A 22503-nucleotide genomic window follows, 5' to 3' on the forward strand; every position below is an offset into this window, starting at 1 on the left:
TGTTATGTCATCCAATACCATATCTAGATTTAAATTTTGTCTTATTTTCCCAAATTTTGTGTCTTCTTCTCCTTGAAATGTTTCTGCTGATCCAGGTTGTTCACAGAGCCTTCTCCAAGCTTCTCATTTCTTCCATAGTTTTATCATTCAGCATTTCCTCCCACTGCAGTCCTCTTTGGTTCACATCATCCTACACCTGGTATCTCCTTCTTGTTCATGGTCTTCCAATTGATCTCCTTCCAGATTCTGTCCATTCTTTGGATCTTCTCAGAAGTTGTTCTTGTTCCATTCTTGTAACATGCCCAAATTGTTTAAGCCTATTTCTGTCCATAGTTTCTTTTAGGGGATTGACCTGAAGGGTTTCATTTTTTCTCTCATTCCTTAGCCTGTCGCTTCTCACCTTATGCAGTATCCCTCATAGAAAGCACATCTCTGTCACTTGTATTCTGCTTAGGTCTTTCTTTGTTAGAAGTCCAACATTCTGATCCATAGGTGAGGATTCACAGGTGATAGGACTTGTATGTCATGATCTTTGCTCTGGCAGGTATTTTCCAGTTTCTAATTACATGCAATGTTCAGTCATAAAATTTTGAGCAGTTTTCAGTCCTCTCTGAAATTTCATCCTTGATGTTTCAATTGTTGGTTAATTTAGTTCCTAGATACTTGTAAGCATCTACTCCTTCAATAATTTTTCTGTTACAACTTACATTCTCAGTCTTTATCATTTTTTCCTGCTGATTTTCATTACCTCATCTTTTGTTAAGCTTATCTCCATGCCTGCTTCTGCAGTTACTCTCCACCAGGTATTTAGTTGTTCTTCCAATTTCTGCTCATTTTCTTGCCTTTGATTCTCGTAACAGCTTCTGTTGACCCCTGATGAACTATCCTTATGGTGTTGTCCATGATTATATCAAGGAGCCCTTTTGACCCCGTCTGTCTGTTCTAAATCACTCTGATTTCTTGTCATCTGTCATTATGCAGTTCAGGCATTTTATACAAATGTTTCCAATTCTGAATTGTGTTCCTTTTGACAAATCCAGTCTGTTCAGATCTTGCCATATCTCTTCCCTTCCTATAGTGTTATAAGCCTTTTTTGTATCTGTTAATGCAACTACAATATCTTTCCAAATTCCCATTTATTTTCTACTGCCTTGCTAACTGTAAATACAGCATCTATAATTGATCTTCCAGGTTCAAATCCTTGTTGTTGCTGTCACAGTTGTTTTCTATCTTGTTCCTGATTTTCTGTAAAATTATCCTTTCATAAATCTTCATGCAATGGTAGAGTAATGCTATTCCTCTGTAATTCTCACAGAGCGCTTATTACTCTTGTTAAAATAGGTACAATAATTACCTCTGTCCAATCAACAGGAATCTTTCCATACATCCATACTATCCTCATTATTCTACACAACCACTGAATTTCAATATGTCATGCATTTTTGATCATTTACACTATGATGTTGTCTGCTCCAGGAGCTTTGCCATTTTTCAATTCTAATACTGTTCTCTCTACATCCAACACCTGCTGATATTCTCTCCTCTGTGATACTGTTACTTGTTTGTATTCCTCTGTTTCATTGTGTTTTTTTTATTTCATCCTGTCCTTCATGTGGATTTCGGAAATATTCTTTCCAATTTTCATAATCTCCCTTCCACGTGGATTTTTCTTCTTTGTTGATGACTTATGAAGTATTTTCTTTTTGCTTCCTTCCATTACCTTATATGCAGTGCATTATCTTCTTGTCATCCTTAAAATTCTTTTATATTTCTTTTGCGATTTTTTCCCAAGACACCTTCTTAGCCAATGCTGCTATTTTCCTTTCTGCTCTGCATAATTGTATATATCTCATCTTACTTACATTGAATGTAGACCAGTTGGCATTGAACCAAAAGTGGATCTGTTTGAGAACTTAACTAGTAGTTGTTTGCAGCAACTGATTTGGCACCGTTATCATCACACCAACATAATCTGCTTACAGCATGATGTTGGCTGCATTATCCTAGGTGTGAATGTAATTTACAAGAGTGGTTTGAAAAGTTATTGGAATGGAATAGAAAAAAGTACTTACATCACTGAAACTATTTTTATTTTTCAATATAGTCTCTATGTAGAATAATGCACATGGTCCAGTGATGTTCCAGCGCCTTGATCCCATCTCAAAAATGAGTTTCCTCCAGGCCTGCAAAATATTTGTTAACTCCAGCTATCAATTCTTCGTTTGAAGTGAATCTTCATCCATCAAGAAAAATTTTCATTTTTTGGAAGAGCGAGAAGTCTGACAGAGCCAGATCAGGTGAATAAGGTGGGTGCACCAACAATTCATACCTTAGCTCGTGTAATTTTGCCATGGCAATGGCGCACGCATGTGGGCGCGCATTGTCTTGATGGATGATGACTTTCTTCCTTGCTAAACCTGGCCTTTTTTCGTGTATCTTTTGTTGCAATTTGTCCAAGAGGTTAGCATAATATTCTCCAGTAATTGTTTGCCCAGTGGGGAGATAATGTACAAACAGAATCCCCTTCGCATCCCAGAACACTGATGCCATGATCTTTCCAACTGAAGGAATTACCTTTGCTTTCCTTGGTGGTGGAGAATCAGCATGTTTCCAATGCTTCGTCTGTTATTTTGTCTCTGGGGTATAGTAGTGCACCCTAGTTTCATCTGCGGTCACAAACCAGTGCAAAAACTCTTGTTTGTTTCTCCTAAAACGGGCCAAACATTGTTCCGATATGTCCATTCTCATGTGTGTTTGATCCAGCGTCAAGAGTTGCTGCACCCATCTTGAAGATAAATTTTCATTTCTAATTCTTCAGTTAAAATTTGATATACCCTTTCAGATGATAACTGGCAAGCACGAGCAATTTCACGCACTTTCAACCGGCGATCCTCCATGAAAATTTTGTGCACTTTTGCAGTGATTTCTGGATTGGTGACACATTTTGGCCGACCACTGTGCAGGTCATCATCTAAGCTCTCGTGACCGAATTTAAATTCATTTGTCCACTTGGCAACAGTCAAATGTGAAGGAGCAGAGTCCTCCAGTGTATTCTAGAAATCGGCATGAATGTCCTTTGCTTTTATACCTTTCTTTATGAAGTACTTAGTCACTGCTCAATCTCAATTTTTTCCATCATCGCAAATCCCTATGTGGGAACAACAGAACCACATCACCACCATAGCTCTCTTCCAAGAGCACTGACGTGGCACATGTTTACAGGCAAAAATCCAATGAATATCATGTGAACAACTTGTTGCACTAGCGCTGACCTCTCATAGTGATTCTGAGAACTTTTCAAAACACGCTCGTATATAGACAATAAATAATACAGGACCAAGAACTCTTATTCCTACCTTTTGGGTATCTGATACTAAACTGATTTTGTGATTGGAAAAAGCTGACATCAGAGCTACAATTTGTGTTCAATTTTATAGGTATGATTCAAACCATTTTTTCCCTGTTCCTTGAATAACTAGTGCTTTCAATTTTTGTAAATGGATACCATGATTAATGATATCAAATGCTTTGGAGGGATCTAAATGAATTCCTGCTAAGCTGTTTTTATGGTTTCTGATCATTTGTTCAGTGTAGCACATTATTGATGTTGCTGTGTTTCATCTGCCTGATAGCCATGCAGGTTACTGTTCAGTAAGTTATGTCATTTAGATATTTGTTGATTAAGTGCTTCATCAGTTTTTCTAATATTCTGGAGAATGGCAGAGGGAATGAATATTACTGAATAGTTTCTACCTTATACATGTCCTCATGTTTTTTTTTTTTAAATTGGCTTTAATTTTGAGATGTTCAGCCTTTCAGGAAACACTGCTTCACTAAGTGATAAGTTGGCAGTTTATGTGAAGGCCCATGCACTCTTCGGAGCAATCATGATTATGACAGCCATTGGCACCTCATCTGCTCCTGCTGACAGTTTAGGTTTCAAGTTTTTATCACTTTTGACACTTCTTTTGTTTGATTTATTTAATGAAGTAGCTGCATTTATGAAAGAGTGATATATTGTCAATGAAGTGGTTTTTTTTCTTTCTTTCTATTCTTTGTAAAAAAAAGTGCAGTTTTGAATTAGAACAAGCAGACCTAGCAATTGAATCAAGCAATGGAAAATCCAGGATGGCATGTAACCATATTATGAAAAGGAAAGTTGCCACTTAACCCCCCCCCCCCCACACCACTCCACACACACACACACACACACACACACACACACACACACACACACACACACACACACACACACAAACGCAGCTTGCGCACACCTGACTACAATCTCAGCCAACTGTAGCCACACTGCGAGCAGAGCAGCACCAGTGCATGATGGGAGTGGCAACTGGGTCCAGATGATGAGGAGGAGGAGGCTGGGATAGGGAGGGGGAGGGATAGTAGGACAGGGGTGGTGGACAGTGTAGTGCTGTTGGGGAACAGACCGGGACGAGGTGGAGAGAGGGCAGGGCAGCTATTTGCAGTTAGAAGGTTAGACGGTGGTGAGCGGAGAGGTGGGGTGGGGTTAGCGGAAAAGGAGAGAAGTAAAAAGACTGGATGCGATGGTGGAATGAGGGCTGTATGGTGCTGGAATGGGAACAGGGAGGCTGAATGGGTAAGGACAATGGCTAACGTAGGTTGAGGCCAGGAGGGTTACGGGAATGCAGGATGTATTGCAGGGAGAGTTCCCAACTGTGCAATTCAGAAAAGCTGGTGTTGGTCTTGGCCACAGTTTGTCAGTGGCCATTCATGCCCACTTAGAGTGCAGCACAGGGTTGCAGCTTAGCTTGTTGATGACATGACTGGTTTCACAGGTAGCCCTGTCTTTCATGGGATAGGTGATGTTTGTGATCAGACTGGAGTAGGTGTTGGTGGGAGGATGTATGGGACATGTCTTACATCTAGGTCTATTACAGTGTATGAGCCATGAGATAAGGTTTGGGAGCAGGGATTGTGTAGGAGTGGGTGAGTATATTGTGTAGGTTCTGTGGATGGCACTGAGTGTGGTTTTTGCCAGAGACTGGTGTGTGTGTGTGTGTGTGTGTGTGTGTGTGTGTGTGTGTTTTTTGTTGATGAAGGCCTTAACGGTCGAAAGCTATAATTGTGAGAGTTTTTTTGTTGTGCCTATCTGCGACCCGGCATCTTCGCTATATGGTGAGAAGCAACTTTCCTTCTCATAATATTGTTACAGTCCATCCTGGATTTCCCATTGTTTGTTCTGTATATATATTTGCAATGCTGTTCTTTTGTCATTAGTAAAACACAATATAGAACCACAAGAAATTTTAAATAACTGAGGCAAATATCAACCTGTTGATTTTCCATGCAAGAGGAGCCAAAAATGAAAGCTGTGGCTCCCTAAAAGGATATGAAGGTCATTTGATTATAACAATAACGGTTCAAAATATGGCAAGACAGCTAGTTATATAGTCAAGTGTTTATGCAATTAAGAACACATAAAAATCTCCAAAACCCGTTTTAATTACAGTTTCAATTTTTGTGACAAGGGGATAATGCAAAGGATGAGTTAGCCCAGTAATGTTTTCACTGGCCTCTCATTTAGAAGTAGTGTGGTTTAAATCCCCATTCTGCTATATAGATACAGGTTTTCCCCAAAATTGCGTAAGGTGGCTTCTATGATGTCTCCTGTGAAATACAATGGTTGAATTCCTGCCCTCTTGTTCTCAACCAACCCTGAGCTTGTTGTCTTCCTTTAATGACCTCATCATTGATGGGATTTTAAACTCTAATTTTCCTTATTAGAGTGTTTAAGAGCAGTTAGTTTTGATTAAATTCCTAATTAAAGCTTTGACACAGTGATATGGAAAAAAATTCCATCATAACCATATCGAATCATCATTTATTGTATGTTCTCATAAAGCACAAAATGTAGACAAGCTTTAAATCTGTTAGACAAATTTACTATGTAACCAATTCATTGAGTGATTTTTAAGTTTTTCTGCATCCATTAGGCAAATATTATCTTGCTTTTCTTCTTCAGCGTGTCATTCATTATTATCATTAAAAAAAGCCAAGTCATATTTATTTATATAGGCTTACATCTTCCTTTGAGGGAGAGAACATGCACAGGACTTCTATTTTTGAGCAGTATGAGCATCAAATGCAAGGCTTGGTGCTAATTTAATTGATACTAATAGTGAAGTTATTATTTACACACATCAGTGCCTGAAATTTTTATAGTGTGAAATATGATGTTATAAAACAAATTTTTAATCCTGAACAAAGTAAATGTCTCAGTAGCTCATTTAAATAGCATGGCCACTGTGACTCTTCATGACAGGCTAATGCTTCACAAAAATACAATTTGGCGTCAATTTTGTGGCAGGAGTTCTTTATCAGTTGACATTTAACTTGTTCTTGCCAAATAAAAACAAATTTGGTAAACAGAGTGAAAATTGCCATGTTGAATAATTGTGTTTCTGCTGGTTATTTGCGTCTTTCCTGCATGATATTTCAACTGCATGATGTCTTCTTCAGGTGCTGTCTGATACTGATTCCAGTGTGGAACAAGTCTGGTATTCAAGTGCTCCCTCTGCAGTCCGTGCCATGTCCAGCATTATGTCCATGCTGTGCACCAACCAATAGCAGCAGCTTTAGTGTTTTATTCTTGCCACAGCTCTTCCGAAAACTGTGTGCATACTTCATGGTTTATCATCCATTGTCAATATTTCTGAATTAAGTTCTGGGTGACGTCCAACCCATGCTAGATGTTTATCTTCGGATTGTCATCATTCAAGTCCTTCAGTGACTTAGAACATTCTGTTACTGGGGTGTGGCATGTTAGGTGTTCCGTCCGAAGTCCTCCCTCCCTCCCCATTCCCACCCCAACCCTGTACCCCCACACACCAGACTGGTCAACAAGTGACTGGATAGAAGCCTTCAAATCACTTACCGAATTTATGTAGGACCAGAATTTTCTTGTTTTCTCAGCAGGATCTTTTGCTAAGGCATGATGGTGGTAGGTGTTATATGCTTCATGAAGCATTCTTTTTTTAATTGAGAATGCAGTACTGTCTGCTTCCTGAGCAATTTCTGAATTTTGTTATTAATCCACAGTGAGTCTTTTTTCTGTCCTTAATTCACTTGCTCATGATTTTCCAGTGCGTGATTTGTAATACATTTAGACTTTGCATGTAATTCCGCTATGTCCATTATATTGGAACTAAATTATATCCATTTATTTTCTAAGATGGATGCCAACAACAGCTGAACTGCCCTTTCTAGCAAAAGCACTTTCCTAGCCTTCTTGATAGATTTACTAACTTCAGTTCCTAGTGTCATTATGACTACATTGTGATCCCTAATCCCTGTCTCTGTCATCACTGTTGATAAAGTCAGACCAGTTTTAGGCTAGGTCTAAAATATTCTCATTGTGACTAGCTTCTCAGTTCAGTTTTTGGAAAACAGGTTCAAAAATATTTCAAAAGACTGTTTGACCATACCACCTGCAATGGTCTACACTTAGTAGGTTAAAGTCACCACGAACTAGTATTCTATGCCCTGGGTATTCCCATGCTACTGAGCACAGACTTTCTTTGGGTGATTCTAAAACTGTCACAGTGGAATTGGGTGGCTGGTAAAAAAATCCAATAACTAACCTGAGTTCACCTGTTCCATCCTTAAGATCATGTCACAGTCAGACTCAATTTGGCCTCAAAAGAGACAACATTTTTGTTGATTGCAGTGAACACTTCCCTTCCTATGACATCTGTCTGTATTTTCAATACATGTTCCACACTTTGCTCAATATTTCAGACCTTCAAATATATTGAAAATTTATTGTTAAAATTTTAATAGTGGAAGTCTTTTTACCTTGCATGCATTCAGAAAATATTGTTTGTGTGAAACACAACCATTTTTTATTCTCACAAAGTAATGAGTACTACTGACAGGGAACCTCAAATTGATTCCATATTTTTGTATTTCCAGAAGGCTTTTTAACACTGTACCTCATTAACGACTTCTAACCAATTTGTGTGCCTATGGACTATCATCTCAGTTGTGCCAAGGGATTCATGATTTCCTGTCAGAAAGGTCACGGTTCATAGTAATTGATGGAAAGTCACTGAATAAAACAAAAGTAATATCTGGTGTTTCCCAAGAAAGTGTTATAAACCCACTACTGTTCCTGATGTACATAAATCATTTAGGAGACAATCTGAGTAGCACTCTTAAACTGTTTGCAGATGATGCAGTCATTTACCATCTTATAAAGTCATCAGATGACCAAAACAAATTGCAAAATGATTTAGACAATATATCTATATAGTGCAAAAAGTGGCAATTGACTATAAATAATGAAAAGTTTGAAGTCATCCACATGAGAACCAAAAAGATTCCATTAAATTTCAGTTATTTGATGATTCACGCAACTCAAAGGTCTGTAAATTCAACTAAATACTCAGACATTACAAACATGAATAACTTAAGTTGGGACAATCACATTGATAATGTTGGGGTAAAGCAAACCAAAGACTATCAAACAATGGAAAATTCAGGATGGAATGTAACAGTATTATGAGATGGAAAGTTGCTACTCGCCATATAGCAGAGATGCTGAGTCGTAGATAGGCGTATGTGCGTGTCTGTGTGCGCGTGCACATGCTGTAATTGTGACAGTCTTTTTGTTGTGTCTACCTATGACTCAGCATCTCCACTATATGGTGAGCAGCAACTTTCCTTCTCATAATATTAAACCAAAGACTATAATTTTTTGGCAGAACAGTGAGGAAATGCAACAAGTCTATTAAAGAGACTGCTTACACTATGCTTGTACATCCTCTTCAGGAGTATTGCTGTGCATTGTGAGATCCACATCAGATAGGGTCGACAGAGGACATTGAAAAAGGTCAAAGAAGGGCAGTTCATTTTGTACTATTGTGAAATAGGGGAGAGTACCAAGGATAAGACACTTGAATTGGGGTAACAAACAAAGGTGTTTTTCAGTGAGTCAGGTTATTCTCATGAAATTTCAATCACTAGCTTCCTCCTCAGAATGTGAAAATATTTTTTTGGCAACCAGCTACATAGAGAGGAATGATCATAATAATAATATAAGGGAGATCAGGGTTTGCACAAAAAAATGTGTGTTTGCTTACACGCTGTTTGAAAGTAGAACAGTAGAGAAATAGCTTGACGGTGGTTCAGTGAATCCTCTGCTGGTCATTTAATTGTGAATTGCAGAGTAATCATGAGGCTACACGTGTAGATTCTGATTTTGCTGTCTGTATATAGACTGGTGAGCATTCATAAGAGGATCTCAAACTACCACTTAGCCTAAAGAACCACTATGTGCACTCCACAAGTACTCTGCTACTTGAGTAGCTGCTTCCTCTGTGTAGTGCACCCCTGACGTATCCAAGGGGAGTCTTACAATTCCTCACACCATACTGCAGGTCCAGAAATTTGCAGCCAAGACCATCACAGAATTGACTGAGCCTTTGGTTGATAACCTTCACTTGGCTCTAAAACAAAGGACCCCTATCAATTCTGGAAAAAGTCTTGAAATTGTGGCTCTGCGTGCACCTGGTGGATGAAGCCAGCCGTCTTTATCACTTCTACCCTCCAACTGTATGAAATGATGATGGCCTCAGAACCCATGTGACAGGTATCATTGGTGCCAATGTGAGCCACAATTTGCAGACCACTGCACCCTGTATGCTTGACAGCAACAGATAGGGCATCCTCCATATCTTGAATGAGGCTCCCCCAGCAGATATAATAGGTGCAGATTGGATTTCTTTCCACTGCCTGTTTGAACTGAGGATGGCCTCAGAACCGAAACAACAGACATTACTGCTTATGTGAGTCACAGTTTGCAGTCTAGTGCTCCCTGCACGCTCAATAGCCACAGGCAGGGCCTGGTCCATATCTTGTACGACGTGCCCTGGCAGACATACCAAGTGCACATTGGATTTCTTTCTGGTCCTGGATGCTCTTAACATTGGAAATTCCAATAATTAGACAACTACCTCCCCCCCCCCCCCCCCTCTCTCTCCATCCTATCTGTCTGCTTGGACCCTACTTGTGAATGCAACTAGGAATGAGGTACTTTAGATAATCCATGGTACACGCCTTGAAGTTGCTTGTGGAGTAGAGGTGAGGTAAAATCATTGTATGACTGCAATTGTGTATGGACTTCAATGAGGCCTATTGTCGAGGTGACCTCCTGATTGAAGATACCTGATATGTATTCAAATTTGCATCATCACTCCCATTTCGGATCTCTTACATGACATTTTCCAGTGGTGCACAAGAGAATTTCTGTAATAAATTACTCATCCACTGGTACTGAGGTGATGTTATGGCATAGGAGTACAATTGAAGTTCAATAAAAAGTTGTATGCTAACAGGACACAACTAATTATTGTTCAGTAGTGTAGGGCCTCTTCCCTCTTCGTCTTCCTAATTTTCTGTTCTCAGATTTATATAATTCTTTTTTTTTCTGTGCAAAGATTAATAAGTGCTGTGTCTCACCTCGCTGCATCATATTCCTTTGATGTTCTATCATTTCCTTTTACTTGCATTTTTGGCTTTTTCCATCCTTATTGAGCTGTGCGATGATGACTGTCAGAACCCACAACATATATTCATAAAGTGTGCTGGGAGTAACAGCAAGTGAATCAATGATTAATAATAGCCTAAAAATTTTGGAAAGATTATAAAAAAAGTTCTCAGAAAAATATATGAAAAAAATTTTGAGTACTAAAACAATCTGTGTCACAACAGTAAAATATCTACTACTGAGGAAGTGATATCCATTTGTATGAACAGTGCTGGAATGCATATACACTAAACCAAAATATTATGATCACTGCGCATCGGAGATCGAATGCCACCTGGTGGTGTAGCAGGCATGTGATGCAGCAAAGACAGTAAATTAATGGAGTAGAGATTAATGGGGAATCATTGTTGTGACAATATTAGGGAGAAAGCCACAGGCATAAATGACACTTGCAAAGGGCGGATTGTGATGGTCTGGTGCCTGAGAACAAGCATCTCGGAAATAGTGAAGTTGGTCAGCTGTTACAGAAATTGGTTGAAGGATGGTGAAACCATGAGCAGGCAACAAAGGGCTCATCACAGAATGGGGAGGTCAGAGGCTTGCCTGTTCTGTAAAGCCAGCAGCAATCTGTGCAAATCTGGTGACCGAGTACAGTACCGATGCAGACACAAGTGTTTTGGAGCAGACTGTTATGTGCACGTTGGGGATCGTGTGGCCCCACAACAAACCACCCTTACGTATCGCAATGTTGGTCCAATGACACTGTCAATTACAAATTCAGGGGACATACAGTTATTGAGATTGAACCTTAAATAAAAGGAAATTTGTCACCTAGTTGCATTAGTCATGTTTCTTGTTACCCTTTGTTGGTCGTCACACCTCCATCCAGGCTAATGGTTGCTTTTAACATGCACTCTACCACTGACACAGGCTGGTGGGGGAAAATGTCATGCTTTGGGGGCTTTAGCTCGTCTTCCATGGGACTTTTGCAAGTAGTCAAAGTCACCAGGACAGCTGTAGACTGTGGGAATGTCAGTGCAGACCACATGCATCCCTTCATGCTTGATGTCTTTCCCAACAAAGATGACTATCTTCCAGCAGGATAACTATTCATGTCCCATATTCAAAATCATACTATAGTGGTTTGAGGAGCACAAGTGAACTCACATTGAAGTCTCGACAACCATATTTTGCCTGATCTGAACACAATGAAACTTATCTGGGATGCGATCAGGAACCACACCCACTCCCACAAACCATCAACTCATAATTTATAGGAATTGGGTGACATGCTTAGACATTTGGGCCATAAGCCTCTGGAAACCTACCAAGGACTTCTGTTCCATGCAGAATTATATTGCATTCCAAATGTGGACCAACATGCTGTTAAGTAGGTGGTGTATTATTTGGCTCATCAGTGTATAAGCAATCAGTGGTAAATTGTAACTACAATAATTATACTACAATGCTGCACTTCAACACTGATAAAGTCGGAGTAAGACATGATTGTCCTCCTAAATTTTGGTGACCTTTAGTTAAGAGAAAACCTGTTAGACTTTTGGTTCATACAGTGGCAAGCATTTTAATGTAAGACGAGTTAATTTCATTGTCAGGTATGCAGACAAAGAATATAAAAAGGGCATGTTAGGGTATCTTGGTATGGAGACTGGAGACAAAGGATGGATCTTGTAAAAGGTATTCCTGGATCTCTTCTACCTTTCTTTTTGTCACCCTCTTTTTTTTTTTTTTTTTTTTTTTTTTTTTGAATCGAAGTACACCTTGTGATAGCTTGTTTTGGAGTTTACACACATTTTAGGGTAGGGACAGGAACAGCCAGTAGAAGTATGTGTAGTCATATTTACAGCATGTAAAATTTAAGGAGTGAAACCACTCCCCCCCCCCCCCCCCCCCACACACACACACACATATATACATGTCAGCTGAAATTTGTAGTGGTGTGTGTGTGTGTGTGTGTGTGTGTGTGTGTGTGTGTGTGTGTGTGTGTGTGAGAGAGAGAGAGAGAGAGAGAGAGAGAGAGAGAGAGATGGATTTCTCTATAAGGCAGCAAAGTTATACCTTGTTTGCTTATCGATTATTAGCACTTCAACTATTTGATGAGGTGTTACCTTTATGCCATAAATTATGTATATTCCATCAAGGATTTTCAATTGCTGCATTTGTAATTGTGTTTATGTTTACAATGCTGAACCAAGGATGATTTTTCCATGCAACACATGTTCACTGATTTATAAGTTTATCAGTAAGGAGACAGGTCTTAGGTGAGGCACTGGAATTTTTCCTCCCTCCCTCCCCCCTTGAATATTGCAATAAATAAATTAAATGAAGAAGGCAAGATCATGGGTTTGAGTTCCCCTCTAGTGCAGAATTATAATCTGTGATGAAGCTACAAAATAAATGATATTTGCCTAGGAATACTAGAGACCTTGTTCTTAAGAACCAAATAGTCTGTCAGTGATTAGAGGCTGTTTATTTATTCTTATCTGAAGCAAGCAATGATAAAAATACAAATTGCAGTACACAGTGGTAGTTAATGACAAATATCAAATAGTTTCTGCACAGAATTTTGCCATATCACTGACATTAGGTGTTGCTGCCACCAAATCCTTTACTGTACATCTCAAAAGCTACTAGCTGCAGTTCATGGTTTGATGTTCACCATACTCTCAGAACCCAAATGAACTGGGGAGGTCCTCCTTTAACATACTCACTCTTTATCTGCCGACACTAGTACGAAATCTGTTTCAAGATTTACATGTGGACCAGTGTCTTGGGATTTGGGGGGGGGGGGGGGGGGGGGGCATGTTTGGTTGATAGCATCGAACCAGCGAAGTGAGTGTTTCCTATCATCCACAGTCTTAACCTTGCAGTCTAAGGAGGTTCATTTAGATGTTCACTTGTATGGCGGAAACTACTCCTAGACATTAGTCCTTGTTGGGCATGTTGATGTCCATGTAATGGGTACATGCATGAGGAGAATGCTTTTGATCTCTCGTTCACAGATGCAGCTTCTCTCTAATATCTAGTGGAGTGATTTGTGCTAAAGAGGAAACTTTGTTACATGGTATTGTTCTCAGGCAAGCAGTGATGAGTTGACGTGATTCATTCAGAGAAGTATCAACTTGTTTAGCATGACTGGATCTCTACCAAACGAAGCAAACATACCGTACAGCTGACTGACACAGAGCCAGGGTTGAAGTTCTCAATGTCTCTGGTTTTGTTCCCCAATTGGTTCCAGTCCATCTGCAAAGGATGTTGTTTCTAACTGATATTTTCTGTTTGCTGTTTATGAAGTGGTTTTTATGTGGGTGCCATTCATTGTTACGCCTAAATACTGAAGGGATCCTTACCCAATAATTTTGTGCCAATATACTGCACAAAAATGGGTGGGGGGAGACAAGTTACAATGTTGTCTTCATAGCGAACATCTCAGTGCTTGACGAAGTGGAACATATGCACTGTGATTCAGTTCCTTGCCTTGTGAAACACAAACAGAAATTATGTGTGTAATTTATTGTGTACAGGTGCTGTTATCTATGTTTTTCTGTACTGCAACAACAGTTACAACAGAAATAAAACAATTATTTACTGATTACCGATTAAAAGCTTATGTGATCTCTTGTCCATACTGTGACAACTGTTGTACAAAAACTGTCATGACACCGTGATCTTCAGTCTGCTCTGGTTTTGTGGACAAAGAGATACATGGCAATTCTTAAACAATCAGGAATTTCATTTCTCATAGTACAGCAAGGTGCTTTAACCAGCCTCCAGCCCACTTCCTTCCTGATACTTTGTAGTTTATTTATTTTTCAGTTGTTTGTGAATGAACTGAATTTCTCCTGGTCTCAAAAGCAATACCATCCTTGGAGGGTACAATATATTGCACAATATACAGAGTTGACTGTCAAACGTTCTGCAGTCTAGGTCCATATATTGTGCAAACTGTCAATACCTGCTCAGTATTATTGCACAATACATGTTGAGTATGTGGGGCCCCTTTAGATATTTGACAGTGGTCTAACACATAGAACACGGGTGCAGGCGGGCTGCCCTGAAGGAGGGTGCTGGGGCTTGTTCTCCTGCACTTACTGGCACCCCTCAGACAGTCTAAGTTCTCATTTATTCAACTGTCACATTATAGTCTCTACAATATAGTTGACTTTGCATGTTTTGTTTATCAAATATGCTAGTGCTATCTGCAAACAGGATATTTGCTTATGACTCATTATTCAGATCAAGATAATTTCTACACAGAAGGAACATGATTGGTCCAAGAATGAATTCTTGAGAGTCTCTATTTCGCTGCTTTTCAGCATCTGAGAAATGTGTTCTAATTTATTAGTAATTTTCTGTTTTATACATACCTTTTTCTCCCAGTTTGTCAAATGCAAGGTGAACTGTTTTAATGCAGTGCTTCTGATATCATACGTTTGAAGTTTTTACAACAGAGTTGTGTGGTCTATGATGTCAAAAACTGTATTCATCTTAAAAAAAAATACCAGTAACATTTTGATATTAGTCCAGTATCTGTAAATGATACTGTAGACAATTATCAATGGCAATAGTGATAGATTTAGTTTTTCTAACTTTATACTGGGCATCAGTGAGAATTCTATTTTCTGCCCAAGAATTCTTTTGATTGTTACATATTAAAGTTATTTCTTCAATCATGTTCTAGTACTCCTGCCCTTAATCAGACTGCTTTTTTTTACATCATAGTTGCAATAGATATTTCTCTCCAGTGTCAACTGGCAAGATGCACACAACACACCTCACGTTACTCCACTGAAAAAAATCTTGATGATAGTACAACATGTACTGCTCCCCCCAATGTGTTATGCAGTGTTCAGGTGTGTTGAGGCTGAAACCACTGTTTTGCCAACATCATAAAAATAAATTATTTGATCTGATCTCTCTGTGCTTATTGAACAAATTCACCTATCCCAAATTATGCATTTTGAAGAGCAGTGACTAACTACACAACCATGTGTCAGAAATAACAGATTGCTCAAAAAAGTGTGTTCCTACTATATCATTCTTCTGAATTTGTTGTGGAGAGACTTGTATGATAGGAAATGAAAATAAAAAAGCTCTTGCCCAAAAATACAAGAATTGAAGGACAGTGAAAATCAGGCTAACCTAAGAATAGTGATTGTAGCAATGATTTGCAAACCAATTAGGACATGTTAAAATATGATACCTAATATTTATAGTCATGCATGGTCGTTTAGGTGTAATTTATATCAGGAGACTAGACTGAGGGAAAGACTGTCAGACCAAATAGTATTTATTAACATAGTATAAGCCAAAATATTGACTAATATTAATTACACTTGACAGTTATTTTCCTCTAATGTGACTAATACCACACATTGAAGCCCATCCAACACAACGATGGTATCTCATTGTTGCATACAACCTAAGAATAGTGATTGCAGCAATGATTTGCAAACCAATTAGGACATATTAAAATATGATACCTAATATTTATAGTCGTACATGGTTGTTTAGGTGTAATTTGTATCAGGAGACTAGACTGAGGGAAAGACTATCAGACCAAATAGTATTTATTAACATAGTATAAGCCAAAATGTTGACTAATATTAATTACACTTGGCAGTTATTTTCCTCTAATGCGATTAATACCCCACATTGAAGCTCATCCAACACAACTGTGGTATCTCATTGTTGCATACAATTAGCAACAGAATAGTTCATGACTGGACTGTCACAGAATATGGACTATATCAGTATTTGTCATGGGAAACATAAAGTTCAGTCACTGATTAACAATACACATATTCTTGTAGTTGTTGGAGAAACTAGAAGAATAAGAAGAAGAAGAAGAGTAAAAGGGGAAAAAAATCTATAGCTATCAACATCCCAAATGTCTGTGTGGTTTTCAGCTTTGCATTAATGTTTATGGGAATGAATGGAATGTTCTCAAATTTTACACACAATTGAGGCTGTGTATCTTTTAACGTAAAGTAATGCACCTTCACTGTAGCATCTCAGATTAATGGCTACTGAATTTTACAGTGGTTTTACGCTACCTAACATGCCTCTCATGGTTATAAACTTCAGCTTTCTTTCAAGCTACTCAAAACTTGTAAACATTCTTCAATGGCAAGTCCTTGTTGGAATATAAATAATGAGAGGGAATGAAAGTAAATATTCCACACATATGAACATGATTAAGAATAGATTTATTGCAGAATTTAATTTGTCTTTCAAGGACATAGTTCCCTTCTTTAAAGCCGTTTCACTGATAATCATTATACCTCTACACAATTTCTTTGAGGAATACTAGCTGTTGGTGATTTCTTGTTACTAACTGTCTTACTGTCTATACTGCATTGTCATCTTTATTCATGGTAGAGTACTTCTACAATTTTTTTTTTAAATTTTTGAGTTGTTAAAAGCTTACGATTTTTCTGGAAGCATTGCCAAGCTTTCAGATGATGTTCCTCTCTGTATCTAACTAATATAATAGATACAGTGCACACATATGTTTAGAATGTGTGTCTGAAGTTTTTTTGTCCTTTTTATTAGCGTTTATTGATGAAGACAAGGTAACAGAGAAGCATTTTTTAAATTTGCACAAAAATATGTCACAGAACACTACAAAGGGAAATATATTTTGATGATAAAGCATGACATCCCGTAAATCTAAACTGTAAATGATGCATATGATGATGGAAATTTGTGGGTCGAATACCAAAAATGAAAAGATTACATGTAACAACTTGTAGCACAATTGGGGTATTGAGCAGCCAACAAGCACATAAAGAAGGCTGAAAATGTTACTAGGCTTTTGGGTGATGTCCTCCTCTAGAGCTGGTCAGTTACATGACTACAGTGAACCTAGCAACAGCAGTGCTAAATGAGGTAGTCCTCTGTTCCTAATACTTCTTTACTGTAGATGCTGTCACAATTAAAATGTATTTGTTTGTTAGTTGTCCATATATTTCATTAATGTTTTTGTTAGTATCAATAAAGTGTGTGATAAAATAGCTGTCATACAAATTTTTTTGTTAGTGTCAATAAAGTGCCTAATAGAATAGTTGTCTCAATGTGTTCCATGTGAATCTGTGTGACCATTTGTTTAACTTTGTATACAGAGTTCCTGATTAGTAGCTGTAATATCATGTTTTTAATATTAATGTTGCAGTTCCATTTTTTTTATAATTTATTGTTAATCATCTGGTTACATACGATTGATTGTACACTCCCAGCTTTCAAAAGCTGTGTTAAAACAGTCATCATACATTAATTTCTGAATTATAATTATAGTATATGTCATTTATGAACTTTTATGGCTTTAGTGCATTGTTATAACTAAAAGTTAGATAACTACTGGCTTTATTAGATTTGAATTATCCTAATTTATGAGAACTGTGCAAACCACAAACATCAAAATGATGTCTTTCATTTGTAGTTATATTTTGTCATCAATGCTTTGTGTGTGTGTGTGTGTGTGTGTGTGTGTGTGTGTGTGTGTGTGTGTGTTTGTGTGTGTGTGTTTCAAACATTGAGAAGGAGGTAAGAGGACATTATATGGCATTCTTCCCCTAGATTTCAATAAACTGCGTGAACAAAGCCCCTTTGCTTTTCATTTTCACTCTCTGTCACATTCTTCTTTCAGGAAGATTCATTTGTCAGTAATATTCATCCAAGAGTTTTTCTCCCATCCTCTCCAAATTGTGTGCTACAAACTCATTTCAGCGTGTTTACAAAGTCAATTATTGGTATATTACCTTGTGTATTATCAAATTCTCTTTAACAATATCATAAAATGCATTTGTTGTTACCTACCTCAAAATCATATGTCTATGATAGCCAGAAATGAAAAAGTATTCAGTATGCATGTGAAAGATTTGTAGTCCACTGGGTGTCTCAAACCTTTTGGGTCAGATTGAAACAGATGATAGTGGGTCCACTACTGATTATATTGACATTGGGGATCAATGTACAGAAATGCAAATTTGTTGTGTTATGGACACACACCATAGACCACATAACAACAATGTAGCTCACAGTAACTGTTCAAAGCAATGACCGCCAGTCTCAGTACATGTATAGCAATGGTGCATGCAGTACTGACACACTTTCACGAAGATCCCAGGTGTCTCATGTGCAGTGGAACAGGCAGCAGCTGATAAAAAGTGTAAACCATTGACCGACCAACTGGCAGACATACTTTACCCAACTGAGCTCATAATACATGTGTCATGGGACGACTGCACGCATTGCACCAGCCCATTAACCTGTGCTGCACATGCACCACTATCCCTTGCGTCAGTTGTCCATTGCATCAGACAGCTGTGCTGTGTCTGAGTGAAGTGTATTACTGCATTCAGTGCATATGCATAGTCAAAGATGGAATATTTTTCATAATGAGGGTTGGAAGACAGGCATTTAATGTATGGTGCAACAGGACATATTGCCCATGAAATAGCAAGAATGTGCAGAGATTGCTGTCCCAACACACATTGTTTTAAATGGAAGAAGTTTATCTCCATGAATACCAACTTACAAGAGACAGGGTCATTCACGCCACAGAGAACTGGCTAAAGTTCCCAACAAAGGCATGTCCGAACACCAGAATTTGAAGAGATGATGTTGGATTGTGTGGCAGATCTAGCAATAAGCACCTGTCAACTTGCTTGTGAAATGCACAGTTTGAAAGATACCATGTGGAGAGAGCAAGTGGAACAGGTATTACATCCCTGTCCTAAAGAATATTTGCAAGCAATGGCACCAACAGATTTTGAGCTCTGCTCTGTTGATGGATTATCTTTCACAGTGGGATGATGGCTCATTCACCTGTAATGGTGTTTCCAACAGTTGAAACAGCCATGTCTGGAGTGAGGTCAATGCACATGTCTCCCACATCGGTGGCTACCAGCAGTGATTCTCTGTCAGTATATGGATGGGCACTGTCCAAGATCACCTTATAGGACCTTATTTGACTGGTCCAAGTTTCCTGGTGTTCCTGCAAGATGTGCTGCCAAAGTTGTTGGAGACTGCATCCCTTGTTGTCCCTTGCTGTGTCTGTAGTGAAGTGTATTACTGCATTCAGTGCATATGCATAGTCAAAGATGGAATATTTTTCATAATGAGGAACTGGCTTCAACCCTGCATGCATTGAGACTGGCGATCATCACTTCGAGCAGTTACTGTGAGTTAGGTGGTTGTTATGCTGTGTATGTCCAATACACAATAAGTATGCATTTCCAACCATTGGTTCCAAATCTCAATAAAATCAGTTGTGGATCCATAATCACGTGTTTCAATTTGACCCAAAAGGTTTGAAAGGAGGGAAGAGGAGATTAGTGTTTAATGTCCGTTCGACAACGAAGTCATTAGAGATGGTGCACAAGCTCAGATTAAGGAAGTTTAGAGAAGGAAAGCGGCCATGCCCTTTTGAAGGAACCATCCCAGCAATTTAGGGAAACCAATGAAAACCTAAATCAGGATGGCCGCATGTAGGCTCGAACCATCGTCCTCCCGAATGCAAGTCCAGTGTGCTAACCACTGTGCTATCCCTCTCAGTGAAAAGGTTTGAGACATCCTGTACATCATCACCATAAGCAGATTGTTGCAACACAATGTGTCATGACTTTACAGTTGTGTGACATTTTAGATCATACATTCTCCTGTATTGTTTTCCATTTGCGGGCAGTAATGAGAATATTTCTGTGGCGAAATATTCAACTTCCACCACTACCACTATTACAGGTGTAATTATTCTATCTCATATTATTCCTTTGCACTTGGCTTTATGTGGTCCAGGTGTGTGGATGTTGTTCCAAATCCCAGAAGGCTCACCTTCATTGTGACATTCACAGAACACAATTAGTGAATGAATGACAGAAGATTTAGCATTTACATTCTGGGTTCACACTAATTTGTTCAGCTTAACGTGAAACTTAATTATTTCAAGAGACTGCTTCCTAGAAGGCCATGTTAGAAAGACTTCCTGTTTGTTTTTGATCAAGATGTACTTCTCATCTGAAAAACTTCAGGTCAGTGGACCTGAAACTCACATACGAAAAATTATAAATCAGTATGAATGATTGGAGCGATCTTCCATTCATAGTTGTTTCTGGGTTTGCTAGGATGTGTTACCTCAACTGCTTATGTGTATTTAAGCTCATTTATTGGTGAATTTAGATAAATATTGCAGTAATGTCTTGCAGATCTCTTTTTATTCTTTGGTTGTAAGATTTCACACCAGTCATTATTTGGTGTCATAAACTGAGCATGTATTATATTTTCATTGTTTTGCCTTGAATGTAAAATTTATTTTTATTGCTCTACATTTTGAAAACAAAAGTTCAAATTTGCTGTATGTGTAATTACATTTTCTGTCAATGCAAGGAATCTCTTTGCAGCTCTGAACAGTACAGTACTCGGCGATGTGGCAGTAGTTCCAGCATTTCTTCAGGAAGCAAGCAGTCACACCAACAGCTCTTGTGGAAGTACAGCTGATTTACAAGGAGCAGGAACAAGCATATTGGAAATTCAACACCAGAAGTCAAACTACATGCAAGCTTGCCAACAGCGCCCATCATCACTGCCAGTGACATCTGAGAGCCGGATACTTCCACCATCTCCAAGCCATTATGTAGCCATCAGATCTCATTCTGCAGAGGACAGGGTTCCACAGCCTTCTTCAACAGGAGGTCCTTCCTTACTTCAGGGCTTAGCATCATCATTAGTGACACCAGCATCAAGTCTCGAGAAACTCAACCGTCTCAAAGATCGACTGTTGCGCTCTGTATCAGGACCACCATCTACAGCATCTGTTTGTGGGGGCTCATCAGTAATATCTCCAGCACCCTCAATACGAAATGGAAGTGGTGGGAGTGATGATGAAAGTACTCCATTAGTATCTGAATCATCAACACCAGGTGCAAGAACATCAAGAGTAGGTGTCACTACCTTCTTTAATGGAGGATTTGGTGGTGCTGATGATTCCGGTGGAAGCAGTCCATCTTCACCACCATCTCCAGAAGACAGGGAAGATAGCCGAAGTCCTAGTCTGAGCCCCAGTTTTGTCTCCCCTCAGTTTGTTGGAGCTACAAGGGTAATGTCAGATAATACCAATTTAGATGCACTGGGAAATGTGTCTGAACACCTTCCATCTTCTCGTGGGTCATCTGCCTCACTTAGCCGAGCAGCTCCAGATTCAGGAAGCAATTATTGTCACTTAGTCACTGTGAGCAGAGGAGGGGCTTCAGAAGCAGATCTGCGGCATTGTGGTAAGTCTTCTACAACAGGAGCAACTATTCAACTACCCAGACAAGATGCACTTGATACTATTGACCCATGGAATAACCCTGAGACAACTGTATGACCACGGTGGATTTCTGATGGCAGCAATAACTGTGCATGACATAAACCAATACTGGAGGTAGAGATGACATCTTTTGAGTAAAAATGCGTACAGTGCCATCAGATTTATCCATGAAGCACAGTCCAGCCAACTAGCAGGAGTTTAATGTACATAATGAATTTATTTATTTTGTCCCATTGTAATTGCTGTTCATTTGTTTAAAGTATTATGACTATATGCTTTTGCAGTTCTGATGACACTCATTTTCTGTTATTAATGGTTCCAGATATGTGAATCATAAGTTACGTGATGAGGAATAGTCACTTCTTTAAAAAGTTCTGCAGTGGTTTTACACAGCCCATTTATTAATAAATTTTACGTTTTCATCATAGTTTCATTTAAACTATTCCTTGCCATAAGAGTGCATTTATTACTATTGAATTTAGTTGTTAGATGTACGAATCTCAACCATTCCAACTATATGTTCAGTGACTTAGATTATTGCATTTAAATACAGAATGCTTTTAATATACATGAAATGTTTGCGTGTATAAATGACAGTGCATTTCTCATAAATTCATTACTTATTTTTGTTTTATACCAGTTTCTGTTTGCATCC

At 38.6% G+C, this 22503-nt stretch overlaps 1 protein-coding gene across 10 annotated transcripts in view; it reads left to right on the forward strand.

The window, feature by feature from the left end:
* LOC124792094 (kinase D-interacting substrate of 220 kDa) overlaps window positions 1-21917 on the forward strand; it is a 389808-nt gene extending 367891 nt beyond the window's left edge. For 8 of the 10 annotated variants that reach the window (XM_047257915.1, XM_047257914.1, XM_047257916.1 and 5 more), the window contains one exon: window positions 20941-21917. In XM_047257915.1, the coding sequence (XP_047113871.1) occupies window positions 20941-21905 (965 nt within the window). In that variant the 3' untranslated portion in view covers window positions 21906-21917. Of the gene's footprint in view, window positions 1-20926 lie in introns of all 10 variants that reach the window. The other 2 variants (XM_047257918.1, XM_047257919.1) reach the window with 1 other exon arrangement.
* The last annotated feature ends 586 nt before the right edge of the window (window positions 21918-22503 follow it).

This window comes from Schistocerca piceifrons, chromosome 1, assembly GCF_021461385.2.
Source record: "Schistocerca piceifrons isolate TAMUIC-IGC-003096 chromosome 1, iqSchPice1.1, whole genome shotgun sequence".
In the NCBI taxonomy this organism is placed as follows: Eukaryota; Metazoa; Arthropoda; class Insecta; order Orthoptera; family Acrididae; genus Schistocerca; species Schistocerca piceifrons.